At 36.5% G+C, this 17,083-nt stretch overlaps 1 protein-coding gene across 2 annotated transcripts in view; it reads left to right on the forward strand.

The window, feature by feature from the left end:
* Nucleotides 1-17,083, forward strand: part of IL1RAPL1 (interleukin 1 receptor accessory protein like 1) — a 682,566-nt gene that overhangs the window by 367,364 nt on the left and 298,119 nt on the right. For both annotated transcript variants that reach the window (XM_088160340.1, XM_088160341.1), the window contains exon 3: nucleotides 1,470-1,749. In XM_088160340.1, the coding sequence (XP_088016466.1) occupies nucleotides 1,470-1,749 (280 nt within the window). The remainder of the gene's footprint in view (nucleotides 1-1,469; nucleotides 1,750-17,083) is intronic.

A 17,083-nucleotide genomic window follows, 5' to 3' on the forward strand; every position in this document is an offset into this window, starting at 1 on the left:
TGGTTGTAAAAGTAAATGCAGAATGAGAGGGTTTTTTTTTGTTTGTTTGTTTTTTTTTTCTCCATCTTTCTATGTTGGATCAACTTAGGTTATTGCTTACACAGGGATGGGTGAAAATGTCTGAGTCTTTCTTATTTTGCAATGTATGATAAGTACTGTGTCATAATCCAAATATAGGACTCAAAAAATCACTATTTAGTATGTTTTTCTCCCATTAAAAGAACAAAACATGGTCTAAATTTAAAGTATTTAATTTAAATACTGCTTTAGCTTGCATAATAGCTGGAATTCTCTGTTAAAGTCAGTATTCAACCAGTTCTAGGATGAAAATGGAGCTTTGCAAAAGTTGATTTTCTAAGATGGCTATCTATCCGAGCTCTTTTAAAGTCAATAAAGTGTCAAATTCAAAGACAAAATATTTATATGAGACATAGATACTAATTTTAAGATTTAATAAATTGTCCTTTGGATGTACTGATTGTTTTCTACTGACTGGATAGGGGCCTAGTTAACTAGCTGAGACTGCACACTGAGTTTTTTACTGTATGAACCTAGTGGTGAATTTTCGTGGCTGAAATTGGTTAAGAAAAAAGAAATAAGCTTTTGTAAGGAAGGGATTGAAGAAAATAGCTCTTTGCCTCTTCCTGTTTTGGTATTCTTAACTAAAAATACAGCAGAAGATGGTGTGGGTTTGGTGGTTTTTTTTGCCCTATGGTTTAGTTATGTTACTGGTGTTAAGAATGTCAAATAAATTTAGTTTTGCTTTCTGACGAGCAGTTATTATGGGACAGTATTGGTAAGGGCTGATGTTATTCAACAGGAGAAAAATGAAAACATTAATAACCATAATTTGTAATGTAGTTCTAGAAAGTCAGGAATTCCAGCTAGGATCTGTTTAACATGTTCTTGAATCATCCATTTATATTACTGATAGTAATTTTCCTGGAAGTATTTTTTTGCACATCTGGTGTTATTGTAAAGACAGTTTTTTCCTCCTTCAAATCTATCCCAAACTTTCACATTTTTTGGTTCAGATCACAGTTCCTTGTCCTAATATCTTCTGAGACTTTCACTTGCATGGTAACCCTGAAGATATTTGATTAATGCAATTTAGATGGTGACATCCTGTGAACCACCTGCCCTCTGTGTTGCACTAATTTCACTTCGGTATTTTATAACTGGTCGTGCCAGAGCTGCAGAAAAGATAAAAGAGCAATTGCTCAGATATTGCTCAGAGACTATCAACATTTAGCAATATATGTCCCAATAGCTCTGGCCACTATAGAAAGTACATGACATAACCACCATGAAAATTCAGTTAATTTTTCAGGGATAAAAAGCATACTGCAAGTCCCTCTATGGACTTTTTTTTTCTTCAAATGCAATACTTTCCCACAATAAAGACTGCTCTGTGAATAGTGCTTTCCAAAGCCTTTGACAATCTCTTGTCATTTTCTCTTCTCTTGTAGCTGATGGATGCACTGACTGGTCTGTGGATTACAAGAAATATCAAGTTCTAGTGGGAGAACCTGTTCGTATAAAATGTGCACTCTTTTATGGATATATTAGAGCTAATTACTCCCTAGCCCAAAGTGCTGGACTTAGTTTGATGTGGTACAAAAGCTCTGGACCTGGAGATTTTGAGGAACCTATAGCTTTTGATGGAACCAGAATGAGCAAAGAAGAAGACTCCATTTGGTTCAGACCAACAGTGGTACAAGACAGCGGGCTCTATGCATGTGTTATAAGGTACTATATTTTAATATACTGCATTTTAATTGACCAAATATGAAACAAGGCTTTTAATAATGAGACTTTTATGCCAAAGACATTTTTTTTATGTTCTTTTTTCTTCTCCTCCTGGCATTCTCTTCTCTGAAGGTTTTTTATGCCTGACTAGAAATTGCTATTGAATGTCTTGAACATATTAAATTTGCTTTTTTATAAATTTAGTAATTTATAACAAAATCTAAAATTTATAAGGTGGTTGGGACTGGATGAATAAGTCATCCATTCCTTTCTCTGATTCTGGTTTCACTCTTAGAATCGCTCTCCAAGAGCAAAAAAAAAAAATTATTTAATTATTTTATTTTTTTTTACATTTAGATTTAATTTTATGTGGATTTCATGAAGTGATTTAACTTACTTAACCTTTTTTCTGTTAAAAAAAAATTGCTATTTGATGTTAAGTAGCCGCATCAAGGAAAACAAGGTGAAATTTCAGCATTTTTACATACATTCTCTAGAATTTAATCTGGCTTAACCTGATGATAGAGGCCAAGTGCACGATATCTTCCAAAAATATTTAACCTTCTGATTCATCAAGTTTTATCACCAGAAACTGGATTGAATTCTCTTCTGCTTTTTGTGACAAGTGTTCAGCTTCTTTCTGCATCTTTATTATGGTTTATACTGAGATATTTTTACAACCCTTTACAGTGCTCCTCTCTATCAGGATAACTAGAAAAGTGGTCTTGCTACTAATGCACAATAGAAAGAGTCAAAAGCCAAGTGTAAAGCAATTGAATGGATAGAAAAGGAATGCATGATGCAGCTAGTACAGTGATGCAAGGAAAATGGGGAAATTGTTTCATCAGCATCTGACACTTTTAATTTTTTTTAATTATTATTATTTTTTTAATTAGGTATTTTTTTTTGGTTGTTTGGTTTTGGGTTTTGGATAGAGGGAGAGGGAGCACTGTCTTGCTTTTGTGCCTTGCTGTCTTACTTTTGTGTGCTGAAGGAGATATTTACTGAATAATGTCTTTATAACAACATTATTCTTTGAGCTCTTTATATAACCTGTGAGACATTTCATATCACATTGTTTGTCCAATAGCATATTCAACATGTTTTTTCTGATGGTGGAAGTTCTCTTTAAAAGAAAAACACAAAAACCTACAAATTAAGCTCCCTAAGGAGAATCTTTGCTTATACTTGGATTAATATTTTCTGATGAGCATGTAACTGTAGCCATGAAAATGAAAGCAGTTTTGTCAATTATTCCATAATGCTATTTAAAATACCATAATTAATCTCCTCTGTTTATACAAAGAAAACCTTAATTATCTGATGTTGCAATTTCCAGCAAGTATAGATAAATACTGAATTTAGCTACTCAGACATACTTTATCATCTCAACCTGTATTCACAGCTTTTTGTACATGGATTTTTATTTATCCCAGAGGTAGGTAGGACCATAGTCTAATCTGCATTAAACTACTGTGATGGCTTGCTACCAGTCAGAAATTAGACCTACAAATAAACCACTCCTTTGGCAAGAGAGGGACAAAGGCAGAGACAGTGGGTTGAGATAACAGTTTACTGAAAGCAAACAGCAGTGGAATAAGAAATGCACAGTAATAGCAGCAATATCAATAACAAATAGAGAGGTGCTTTAGACTCAAAAAGTGCTCACACCTTGACCTCCTTCTGCATGGCCACCAGGACAAAGACAAGAGGCTGGCAGTCCCCATAGCTTGTGCCCTGTGGGTTTCCCCACACAAAGATGAGATGGCAGCTGTTCCTGAGCCCAGCACACTGTGCCTTTTCCCAGACAATGACAAGTTGGTGGGAGCTTCCCACAGACGGCTTTCCCCGTCCCTAAGTCCAAGACAATGGAAAACAATGATGGACAAGCCTGTGAGAGATAAATTGTTCATGTCACACTGCGCTGCCACTCTGTTGTGCTGGCTCAGCTCCTCTCGGCTCGGTTTCGCCGCTGTTTTGTTCCCACTGTGCTGTTCCCACACCAGCACTGCCACTTTTGGCCACTCTGCTCCACTGGGGTGCAGGCTGCTGGTCAGAACCACATCCCAGAGCCACACCTGAGGAACGGGATGGGTGACAGTGCTAGAGGATGGGGTCAATCCTAGACATGCCCTCTGCAATGAAGAGAGAGATGTCATGTCACAGAGTTGCTTGTTATTTATAATATATGCACAGGGAATATAGCTGGATCAGCTGCACTAAGAGTTAATTCAAGTGCAGCTTCCAGAAATTATGTATGTTACACATACCTGGTATAATAGCAAATAATAAGTAGTTTCTGACAAAAATGCTGCCTTTAAAGTTTCAAAAATAACTGAAATATTGTTCCTATTAAGACAACATGTCTTCATGTATTCTTTTCCTTCCCTGCCTGAAAACATCAATTATAATCAATGTCTCTAGTAGCAGCCCAACATAATATCAGCATATGTCAGTGAAACTGGAGTTCTGTAGTTAGGTCTTAATGAAGATTTATGTGATTTGGGATCATAGAATCATAGTATCGTTTGGGTTAGAAAAGTTCTCAAAAATCATGGAGTACAACATTTTAATAAGGAGCACCCCATCAACTAAAACATTGCATTAAGTTCCACATCCAGTTGTTTCTTGAATGCTCCCAGACATGGTGACTCCACTTCCCTGGGCACTCCATTTCAGTGCTTTCAGTGAAGAAATTATTCCTGATATCCAACCTGAACTTCCCCTGACACAGCTTGAGGCCATTTCCTCTTGTCCTGTCTTTGGTTGCCTGGGAGAAAAAGCCAGCTCCCACCTGAATACAACCTCATTTGGGATCTTTTTTGAGAATGATAAGGTCTATCCTGAGCCTCCACTTCTTTAGACTAAACAATCCCAATTCACTCTGCAATTCCTCATATGATTCGTTCTATAGACTTTCACCAGCTCTACAATCCTTCCCTGGACACTCTCCAGCCCCTTAATGTCTTTTTTACAGTGAGGAGCTCAAAACTGGACATAGGATTTGAGGTGTGGCCTCACCTTTGCTGAGTACAGAGAACAATCACTGCCCTGGCCCTGCTGGCCACACTTGTTGTTTATACAGGCCAGAATGCCATTGGCTTCTTGGTCACCTGGGTTGTTGACCAGAATCCCAAGATCCTTTCCTGCTGGGCTGCTTTTGAGCAACTCTTTTCCCATCCTGTAGCACTGCACGGAGCTATTGTGACCAAAGTGCAGGACCCATCATTTCACCTTTTTTAACTTCATGCAGGTGGCCTCAGCCCATCTATCCAGCCTGTCCCAAATGCTCTGCAGAGCCTTTGCACCATCCAGAGGACCAACATTCCTGCCCAACTCACTGTCCTCTGCAAAATTACTGAGGGGGCACTCATTGCCTTCTCCTAAACCATCAATAAAAATATAAACAGATCTGGTCCCAGTAGTGAATGAACCACAGGGATCTCCTCTAGTGATGGCCAACAACTGGATGTAGCACCACTCACCATGACTCTTGGGATCTGACCATCCAGCCACGATTTATATTTATGAACATATTTAATGTTTATGAACATTATTTGCTTTGTTAAGCTGTAACATTTAGTGAAGAAAAATGCATATGAACGAGTCTTGTTCAGAAACATGAGTGTCTATATAGAATGTTTAGGATACAGGCAAATAGAAATAACAATAAAAGTTTAAATAAAGCATGACAAATTACAGATGAAAAATCTTCTCCATCTTTAACATACTTAAATTCATTAGGTACTTATTAGCCACAAAAATACTGCCTATGATTAACTTAGTGATATTCAGCTTTGAATATTCAAATTCAGATGACAGCAAGTTTCAAACAGGGAATAACAACATCTATGAAGATTGTTCAAATCTCTTTTCATCCCCAGTTGGTAAAAACCTGAGCATCTGCTTCAGTATCCTTAACTGTTCCCATTAGTACACACAGTACAGGATTTTAGACAGAGGTAGAGAAATTGTGTGAAGTTTATACAACTTTCTGATGAAGGAAGGAAGGAAGGAAGGAAGGAAGGAAGGAAGGAAGGAAGGAAGGAAGGAAGGAAGGAAGGAAGGAAGGAAGGAAGGAAGGAAGGAAGGAAGGAAGGAGGAAGGAAGGAGGGAGGGAGGGAGGGAGGGAGGAGGGAGGGAGGGAGGGAGGGAAGGAAGGAAGGAAGGAAGGAAGGAAGGAAGGAAGGAAGGAAGGAAGGAAGGAAGGAAGGAAGAAAGAAAGAAAGAAAGAAGAAGAAAGAAAGAAAGAAAGAAAGAAAGAAAGAAAGAAAGAAAGAAAGAAAGAAGAAGAAAGAAAGAAAGAAAGAAAGAAAGAAAGAAAGAAAGAAAGAAAGAAAGAAAGAAAGAAAGAAAGAAAGAAAGAAAGAAAGAAAGAAAGAAAGAAAGAAAGAAAGAAAGAAAGAAAGAAAGAAAGAAAGAAAGAAAAGAAAGAAAGAAAGAAAGAAAGAAAAAGAGAAAGGCTAAGGGAATTTTCACTAAAAATTGATTACCTGTTTTAATTGCCTGTTTTAAAATTCCCATTTATTATTTCATGTTTATTTAAAGAAATAATTATATATTGATAACAATGCATCATTCATATAACTGCCATTATTTTAACTAACTGTACAGAAATTAAGAGTAAATAGTTACATTAATTAAAAACAATTGATATAATTTGACAGATTTAGATGTTTAAAATTACAGAAAACCAATACTTCGTATTTCAAGATGAACACATCCTATATAACAAAATAAATTTATGCTATCTAATCCTAAAATTAATTTTCAGATGATTAAGACAAAGAACTATTTTTTTTCCTAAATTCAAGAATCTCACATTTGCAGTCATGGTGAGGGGAAAAAAAAACAAATGTATTCTATACTGTAGTAATGATGCTTTTCAAAGATAATTGGAAGCAGTTTTGACTGACAATTTTTGGAGACTATTAATATTCTGCATTTAAAATATCTCTATGTCATTATATTTTATTTCTGTCAGATAAATAATTATACTAACTGAACAATATGGTAGGGAAGTTATGTGATTCAACAATGTAGTGTCTGCTTGTGTGGATGCATGTGCATATCTATGTGTAAATATAAAACCAGAAAATACAAATTCTGGGAATTTGAATAGAGATATTTTAACAGCTAAACGACAAAAATTAAAGCTGACCTTATAAATTAATTAGAAATACTGCTACATTTGAAGCCCCTACCTTCAGACATGCAAGGTCATAGGAAAGGGTAATGAAGCTAAATGTAAGAGTAGACAATAATCTGATTTCCTTCCTTCCTTCCTTCCTTCCTTCCTTCCTTCCTTCCTTCCTTCCTTCCTTCCTTCCTTCCTTCCTTCCTTCCTTCCTTCCTTCCTTCCTTCCTTTGATTCCTTTCCCCTTCCTTCCTTCTCCTTCCTTCTTCCTTCCTTCCTTCCTTCCTTCCTTCCTTCCTTCCTTCCTTCCTTCCTCTTTTTCTCTCTTTTGCTTTCTCACTTTCTCTCTTTCTCATTTTCTTGCTTTCTCTCTTTCTTGCTTTCTTTGCCATGGCTAACCATCCAGAGTAGGAACTTGTTAAATTGTCAATTCAATTTAAGAAGATATATATTTTTATATATTTCATGTATGCACAATTGTTTAATTATTGTTTAATTGTCAGAAATCTTGAACATAGAATGTATAAGGAAATCTTTACTGAAGGAAATGGTGAGCAAAGAAAAGAAATAGAATCAATTTTTCATAAACCTGGTGGAAGCATATTTCTTCATCATCTTGAATAATGTAAAACATGTTTACAAATGGAATTGCTATTTCTGTGTACCAACCATTTTTTGAAATCTGTCTTACCCAAGGAGAGCCTTTTATCCTGGCTGTATATGCTTATAAATATTTTTATTTCTTTATAGAGTTTTCAAAATTGTTATCTTAAGAAAAGAGTAAGCATTCATATAGCAACCACATATCAGATCTCAATTTTAAAAAAACTAACAAAAACCCCACAAAACAACAACAAAAACAGACAAACAAACAACCCCTCCCCCCAAGAAAGAGAAAGTATCTGAAAATGAAGTCTTAAAACAGTGTGTCTTAAAAGTTCGTAAAGTTGGTGTTCATAAACATGGTATCCCCTAGATCTGCATGAGATCTTTGGTCATGTTTATGTGTATTACTGACAAAGGAGTCTGACAGTGGATAAAAGAAATAAGCTTTCTCAAAGGAATACCAAATGAGCTAGCAATATTCAGAAAGTAGGAAGTCTCAGAAGAACCTCTTATATTCAGAAAGTAGGAAGTCTCTTTTATTCCATTAATTCCTTTAAGACAGTATCACCATTCACTGTCCTGGGTGAAGGGATAGGACGACAGGACACGGCTGCACAGTGGTGACTGTGGTTAACAGTTGCACTCGAGCATCTTAGAGGTCTTTTCATCGTTCTAAGAAAGCAGCAACTCTGACTGCCTCTTGAAATGATGTGCAAGTTCAGGAGGAAACATGAGATGAACTTTCCTTGGTCCCCACCTTTGGTTTATAGAGAGTGCAGGGGGTAACTAACTGTGTCTTCCTTATTCTTACATTCCATTTGTAAGCTTGTCTGAGCTTTTTCCAAGGTCTTTTCTTTTTGTGAAGATGGCAACCGTCACAAGGAGTCCGGCTCTTATTTTCTTATGTTTGGTCCATCTCCTTTTCAAATGCAAGCTTGGTGGGCTAGTCAGATATCCATGTAATTTTTGACTGTGACTTAGAGAGGCTTGGTGAGTTGAAAAAGCCTTCAGGCTAACATTAGGAATTTATACACGTTGGGTAGCTGGAGCTTACATTAAGTGTTCTGTACAGATGGCAAAAGCAATTGCTCCTAGAAATAAATGGAGGATTTTCTTGAAGTTAATGCTTGTTGAAAGTCAGGAAATTGAAATGCACTCATTCTCCACTCCTCTGTCCTGACACTGCAGGAGGTCAGCTGTCTGACATTAGCATCTTCATTGTACATGGCAAACACCTTCCACACGTGTTAGGATAAAGCAAATATCTAATACTGAGGAGATAAGCAGGATACACCTTTCATTTTGGAGTTGGTATAACTTATGCATAAAGCTAAATTCTAGAATGTATTTTCTATTTGCTTGGCTGAGTGAGAATTTAACAATGAAAAACAAGCAAACAGGCATGGTGATGAGTAGAAAAAAGAGCAATATGACCCTGATAGTAGGTGGAGTAATGAATAAGTGAGGAGTCTTCATGGGCTAGAACTGAACAGGTTAGTCCAGATAATTCTTTTATGTAAGACTTGAAGGATATAATAATTTTTACTGAGGGCAAAATAGCAAATGCCTATACTTACACAGAATAGGGGAAGAATGTTGATATTGGGAAAGAAGAAGAAATTAGTGTATTTGACTGAGCAGACAGAATTGTTAACGTTACATTTTAACAGCTCTGAACTTATAGGAGTAGCATAAATATTGTTTGAAAAAAGATTTAAAGAAAAGTCATTTATATGATATCCAGTTTTTTTTACTGCTAATTCTTTTGTTGTTGAGATATTGCTTAAATACAGCAGTATAACAAATAACAGTTTGACTATTGCTTCCACTGTTTTATTAGGGGTTTGTTGGCTTCTCCTTGAGAACACTTTTAGCAAACTAGATTTGCTTTTTGATTGTTCAGGTTATTCTGCTCACAACTAAATTAATAATTCTGACCAAAAAAGTAACATTTCAGATCTCATTTCAACAAAATAATTAATTATGACTGTGGTGTTTGGTTTTGCATATGCAATTTAAGAAAGTCCTAACAGATAGTCAGGCTGCATTACTATGCATTGTTCATAGTGAAAAAAACATAGTTTCTATTTTGTTGAAGAGTAAGCAGTATTTTGTCTATTTTACACTCTACTTCTAACTTCATCCATCTTAGAAAAAGTAGAAAAACCGTGCAACAAAATGGAAGAAGTGGTTTTCCAGCTCCCTCTTTAGCAAATACAGAAGGAGAAAACAGATAAAGTTAATTCCCTATAATAGATATTTTAGTCAAGGCTCAATCGCTTTCTTCACAATGCTACAAAAAATGGAAGACAAAGAACTAGAATTACTTTCATTCATTTTCAAAACACTGGCTTTTAATTGTTTCAAAATTGTATGGATTTTTTTTTTGTTTCACAGAATTCAAAGCAACCAAGCTGTATTGCTAGTACTGTTTTTTGAATCTGCCCTGCAAGTGCTTACTTCTTTGTATATAAGCTATCTGTGGACATCAAATTCAGTTTAAGCATCTAGGTTCTAAAAAGTTGCATGTCAGTTGTTTCCTTTTTAAATCCTCCTTGTTCTCAGGACAGAAAGCAATTTAACTGATGTTAAAATATAACTAAGATTTGATTCTATTATACAGGGATAGATGTCTATTGCTGTTTTAGAGGCTCTAGGAGCATTTCCAGGACACTTCCAAGGGAATGACATATTGACACTAGATCTGGAGGAGGCTGAATGTGGGATACATTTGGGTAAGCCACATGCCACTACTCACACACTCTAAGGTAAATAAAATAATCTTTTTTGTGGCTTTTAAGCTAAACCATTTTCTAGGCTCCATCAGGCAGGCTGACAGCTACAGTAGGAGTTTAGATATAGCACACAGGTGTGTGAATGTAAGTGGATGACAGAACTGAAATGTCTTAAACTGCATTCCAAACTAAATTGATTTTGTTTGTGTGTTTCCATCACATACATTGAAATGCAGTGGCTGATATGAAAGTCAAGGGACATATCTCTGTACTTAGTGCTATGACATGAGGCCAGCATTTTAAATATAAAACTTATTTGATGAGTTTATAATGTAAGAAAGTAATGGAAATGAATTAATTTATGATCATAATTTTTCTGAAATGCTAATCTAAAATAGTGATTGAGGCTCAGCAAATTTATCAATTGACTTAAAAGCCATGAGTTCAACAAATAAGTCTTCTAGTAATTAGTTTAACATGTCCAAGGTTTCTGACCAAAAACTATTACAAATCATCCTCTGGAAAGGGGAAAGCTGTGAATCTTTAGTCAGGCTTCCAGAAGTGTAAAATATTAGATGATCTCTGGTGAAGTTTTGCATGACTTTTCCAGAAGGGTTCAGTCTGAAAAGGGGGTGTGTGCCATGACCCAGAAAGGTTACTAATGCAGTAGAGACTCTGTAGAGAATTTGCCTACTGACTGCTACCACTGTGCTAAGAGTAAATACAGCTGGGAAGAAGGTGCTGTGTTCTCAGGATGTCTTTGGAACAATTCATTCACATCTACTTCCCACAGCCATTAGACTATTTCCCCCAAGCCAAGACTGACCTAAAGCAGTCCTAGCAGCAGTAAGAAGATTTTTCATGGTCCTTGTTCTGACCCTTGCTTCTCTCTTCCTTCACAAAGCAGAAACAGGAACCCAATATTCCCAATAATGAAGAAGAGGTTGTGTAGTTCCCAGCATAAAGAAGACTGGAAAGGTGAAGGCCTCTCCCTCTGTCCCTCTTTCCCTTCTCTTCAATCTTCTCGTCTATTACAAAAAAAAAATCAAAATTAAAAAAAAAAAAAAAAAAAAAAAAAGGCAGGGATATCATCTTTATCAGATATAGAAAGAGAAACATTTTTATCAGAATTCTTCAAGCTGAGGCTCAATTATTTAATTATTTGTCTAGGGGTTTTTTGTGTGTGCTACGGAAAGTTGTATAAATGTAAGAGGATGTCAAGGTGAGAAAATTCTTTTTAAAAATGGTTGGAGGGTTTTATTTTATACCTGTGAGGAGAAATGTTCAGAAAAATTCAGATGCAAATCAGTTAGACATTTGGAAACTTGTTATAGTCATAACAAAATGAATGAAAGAGAAAACAGTGGTAATATTACCAGTGAAAAATAAGTAGACTACAATTAAATAGAATTTAATTAATTAATGAATTTCTTTAATTTCAGTTTTCCAATACATCTAACAGATTCTTTTTGGTTTTGGCCATCCAGTAAATAATTTTATAGTAATTTTGGCTCCTAGTCAAATGCACAAGTAAGAGAGGGTATGTAGGGAACTGGAGGGAAAAATACTGATACTGATATTAATGAAATATTGCCTTGGAAATGTAGGGCATGAAAGAAACAAGTTACTTGCTGAGTCTGGCAATGTCAAAATAGCAGGTTTTTCAAAGGATTGCTGATGCACATGATTCAATAGTTCAGTGTAAAGAGAGTAGAGTACTTGGAGAAGTCATATGAGATCTCAAAGTGCCTCCAGATTTGATGTGCTAGAAGTAATAAAATGACGTCTTGTAACACCTAAATAATTTGAATTAAAATATTTCACTTCCTTGTTCTATTCATAAAATCAGAGTTCACATGTAAGCAAGAGGTAAATAAAGAGCCATGCTTGCAAAGATTCTAATCCATTATGAATTGTACCTTCAGTTCCAATGGTGTCTATAGAGTGACTAAAGAGTAACTCTTTTTTAGTAAATATATCCCGAATTGATGGTAGTTGAAAAATATAAATTTGCCTTAGTTTTTTAATGTCTTCTTTTAAAGCTTACAGGCAGACTTAAGAGATAGAACTTATTTGTAACACTGAAAATAATAGTGTTCCGATATTCCCACTATAGTAACTAATGAAATTTGCATATTTGGTGCATGTTTAGTGTCACCATCTGTCAAAGTAATATAGCCTGGTGATACTAATTTCAAAGGTGATGAGAGTGACCAAATAAATCTTGTGGTATTTAATTGAAAAAGCTGAGAAGATTATCAAAGGTCAAAGATGTCTCTCTAATCTTCATTCAGCTTTTTACTGTGGTAAGCATTATGATATAGCTTTTGAGTGCTAAATTTGGACATCATTTAGAAAATTAATCAAAATTAGACAGTGAGAAAGGCTCCTATTTTCACTTATTGCAAGAGCTAGTTTGTGCATATAAATACACACCCCAATACACACATACACATCCATAGGTGCTCAACTATGCTCAGCATACAAACACATTTGAATATTCATATATGTGCAATATTTGAAGATACATCTCTTTGTCTATAATAATAGAATCACAGGGCTTGGAAGGAACCTTAAAGATTATCTATTTCCAACCCTTTGCCATGGGCAGGGGCACCTTCCACCAGACCAGGTTGCTCAGAGCCCCATCCAGCCTGGCCTTGAACACTTCCAGGGATGGGGCATCCACAGCTTCTCTGGGCAGCCTGTGCCAGTGCCTCACCATCCTCTGGATAAATAATTTCTTTCTAACGCCTAAACTAGGCCTACCCTCTTTTCACTTAAAACCACTCCTCCTTCTCATATTGCTTTCTGCCCGTGGAAAAAGTCACTCTCCATCTTTTTTGAAGCTCCCTTCTAGGAGACTCCCCTCTAGGAAAGTCTCCTCAGAATGTTTTCATTTCCAGGCTGAACTAAAAAAGCTCTCTCAGCCTATCCAGAGGTGCCACAGATCACCTTCATGGCCTTTCCCTGGACCCTCTCCTACCCTCTCTAACCTCGCACATCTTTGTTGTGATGGAGGCCCCAAGCACACATGTATCTGTAGATGCAGGAAATAATAGGATTAATGACCTTCAGGTCCAGGTTCACAGCTATTCTCAATCTAGATACCATGAAAATAATTCTTGTGTATTTCAAATAGCAGTCAGTAACCTCCAGCTGTGGTATGTTATTAAATGAAGAGAACATATTCAAATACACCCTTGTGGTGGTCGATAATGAGTAATGACACACACAGGCAGTTTCTCTATGTGTGACATTATATCTACTAAAATAGCTATTGTTCATGTTATCTTCAGTGATGTTTAAAGTATGACTATTAATATGGTACTTTACAGGCAAAAGTTTAATCAAATGCATTCAAATTTGTGTGCTCATTATCAGTGCTACATACTAAAATTAGCTTTGCTGGTAACATCCGTGCTTTTGGCTATAGTTTTCTTCTGGATCCTTTGCAAGGCAAGGATTAATAAAAATTAAATTTATTTCAGCATAACCTTTTATATTGAGGCAAATGAAAAATAAAAGCCCTGATCTCATCTTTTAATGAAAGTATGCTTCCAGAATCCCTTTCCTCTCAATGCTGAGGAAAGAAGGAAAAGGTGCATAGACCTTCAAGCCTTGTATCTCTTCAGCAGCAGAACAGAGCAGATTTTCAGCCTCAGAAACCCCCGGATTTTTCTACAGGCAGAATACAGGCGAGGCATATGTGTGATACACTGTCCTGCAGTATGATTCTGCATAATGCTAATAACAAAGGGTAAAATCAAAAGACGAGGCTTCTAAACCACCATCTTTGCTTAATTTGCTTCAGGACCCTTGGATTGGCAAAATTCCAGGACTGACCGGCCACTGATTTGCCACTATTCTCAGCTGAGCTGGAAAACAGTATCTTGAGAATGAGGACTTAAACTAATACTAAAAAAAAAAAAAAAAAAAAAAAAAAAAAAGGCTTTACCTGAGCCACTGCTCTGGCTTCAAGGCACCTGATTCTCATTTGCTTTAGGAGCAGTTCTTTCCCCAACAAACAATGGCTTACACTGCTACCAAAGTGCAGAAAATACAAGTACTTATAGTAAACTCTTTCCTCTCAAAGTCTGAGTTTTTGACTGAGATTCTGACTTAGTCACTGGAAAATGGCTGATAACTTCAGTGGGACCTGGATTTGCAGGTATCCATTTGTATTAAAAGTTTCAGAGCTTTTAAAAACGATGAAAAAATTTCCTTCTATCACACTAATGTGTTTTCATTTGACGTAAAATTCAGGAGTTTCTGGAAATGTAACTACTTAGAGTCTAAACTTGAATGTGAGAGTCCTTGCAGGACACTCTGAGTACTCAGTTAAGCAGCTCGAAATCAAGAATTGAGTCTACATTACATACCCATGGAGTAAGTAATTTTTTCAGCTGCTCATGCAGTAATTCCAAGTACGTGTCATTTAATAGTCACTTTCATTCAGTCAAGGTTTATTTGAGAGGAGTTAATCTAAGGATCAAAATTTTCAGTTAACTCTGCAGGGAAAAAAACTAGCTCTTTAAGAATTGTTTGGCCTAGGTTTTCAGGTTGGGAAGAAAAAGGAAAAATATTTTCCCTGGGAGATTGCAGCCAAATATTCTAGTTTGAAAGATGAAAGTTTAATGAAAAACCTGGATAGTGAAGTGATAAAACTATATGTACGTTTATACGGAAATTAAATCTTTTGTATTCACTTCAGTATATGCAGTAAGTAAGATCAGGACCTACATACTGAGCGGTAAGAGAGGAAGAAAGATGAGATCAGAGAACATTTACTGGGGCTTGCACATCCAGAGTACTAAATCTGAAAAGAAAGTGTCTGAGTGGAGGAAAGACTGGGGGAAAAGAAGTGTTCTCATGCTATTTAAAGATAACATTGTAATATAGGCACACAAGGTGGCAGGATTAAGGAATCTTTAATTACTGCATTCCTTTACATCTAGGTTTTTACTTCACATTTTTTTGTTCAGGTATTTAAAATATACAGATTACATGGCAGCAGAGTTATACGATTTTAATTTCAATGGGGTGTGCATGCCTTGCTAAAATTAATATATTATCTCCCACTCTTCTGGCCTATTAATTTTACCCCAGGCTCTGCAGCACTATAGGTAGAAAAGTTATTAATAAATTGTATGGCCTTACTGCTATAAAAAATTATATTGAATTCTTGTTCTTGTTAAAAACATCTCTAAGATGACAGTGAGATTTAGCAGGGATACACACGGCTTTCACATTTTTTTAGGCTGTTTAGACATTCTTAGTCTCCCAGGTAAGGAATGAGAGCCAAGTGCCCCCAGACAGGCAGAGCTGATGCTGGAGGGGACACTGAGCGTGTGTCCAATTTCCCCTCTGCAGAACACTTGCTGCTACATGCCAAAATACCCTCTCCCCAAAAAGATTTCCTTCACAGTAGCATTGCTTTTATGCTTGGAAAGTGACAGCTCCTTTTTCTGCAACAGCAATGTTGTATTGATCCATTCCCCACTTGAAGTGAGAAGAATGGCCTCAAACAATGTGAGATCTACTGGATTGTTACGATACACTGACAGTAAATACTCCATTTATGCTTATTGAAATTGCTAATTTTTCCATTTGGCTCTCAAGTGCTGAAGCCAAAACAGCATGCAGACTCTTTATGGACCTCAAGAACACCCTCTCAAACTCAATCTTGTTCATTATTCAAGAGGTGTTATATCAGAACAGTTGTCTGGCCTGAAATATTTTCTACTGCTTTTGTAAAAATGTTCAGTTTTTCCACCACAAATAGTTTTTCTTATCATAGCGGATTAATGTATTTTTTCGTATTTTTTTGTGGGAACTTTACTTAGGGAGTCATTCTAAATTCATGCAGGTCCCAGGATTAGACCTGTTGGTTGCAGGAAGTGTTCAATAGGGAGTGAATGAAAACAAGGACTCTGTTAACCTCTCATATTGCTCACCAGAGAGAAAATGCCTAGTTGTTAATTAGGGCAATAAAATGACAGTGGATGCAATAATTACAATTTGTTAGAGTGGTACTTTTAAGCTGTGCTTAAGCTGTATTTTTCTTTATGAGAAAAATACACCTGCACAATTTCAAATCTTGTGGGTGTTTAGCACATGAGGAAAATAAGCAAAGGCCAAATGAAATCAAATCAGTTAAAATAGAAGTGTTTGGATTAATGTTTATAGTTAAATATGATCAGCAAGATTAGTCAGTAAATGCCATTTCTGTGGACTTGATGTGGTCTGAAGACATGAATTTTGCCAGCTTTAATGACAGTTACATTGTGTTAGTGAAAGAGATAAGATGCAATTGCACATGAGGAAAATATGTTATGACCCAGATTTTTTGGAAGGCATTCTTCAAGCACTGACAATCAGAGTCCCTCAGCCCCATCAGGGCAGAGCAGGCATGGCTGGCTGCCAGATGAGATAAGCTGGCTGGACAGTGGGCTCCTGCTGTATCTCATACAAAAGACTTGACATAAAGTGATTTACTCAGGACCGTGGGTGTTGTCTTATGTGGGATGTGGGGGTATCCAGTGTATGTCTTCCCTCTACAGTGATGGGAGGGGCAATAAATCTGTGGATGAGGATCTGTCACAGACCACAGTGTAATGTTTGTGTATGACACAGAACAGCAGATACTGCATTAAAACCTTAACTGGGGGAAACTACAGCAAATCCTACTCTTTTCAAAGCCTCATTGCTGGTGGCTTTAAATGAGCAATCTGCTTGTGTTCCAGTCCCTTGCTCCACTGAGGATCTCATTGATATGCAGTACTTACTTTGACCGTCATGTTTTGCTCTTTGGTGATTATAAAATGCACCAAAGAAATTTAATTTGAGAGACAGA

The sequence above is a fragment of the Sturnus vulgaris genome, chromosome 2 (genome assembly GCF_052056855.1).
Source record: "Sturnus vulgaris isolate bStuVul1 chromosome 2, bStuVul1.hap1, whole genome shotgun sequence".
Lineage (NCBI taxonomy): Eukaryota > Metazoa > Chordata > Aves > Passeriformes > Sturnidae > Sturnus > Sturnus vulgaris.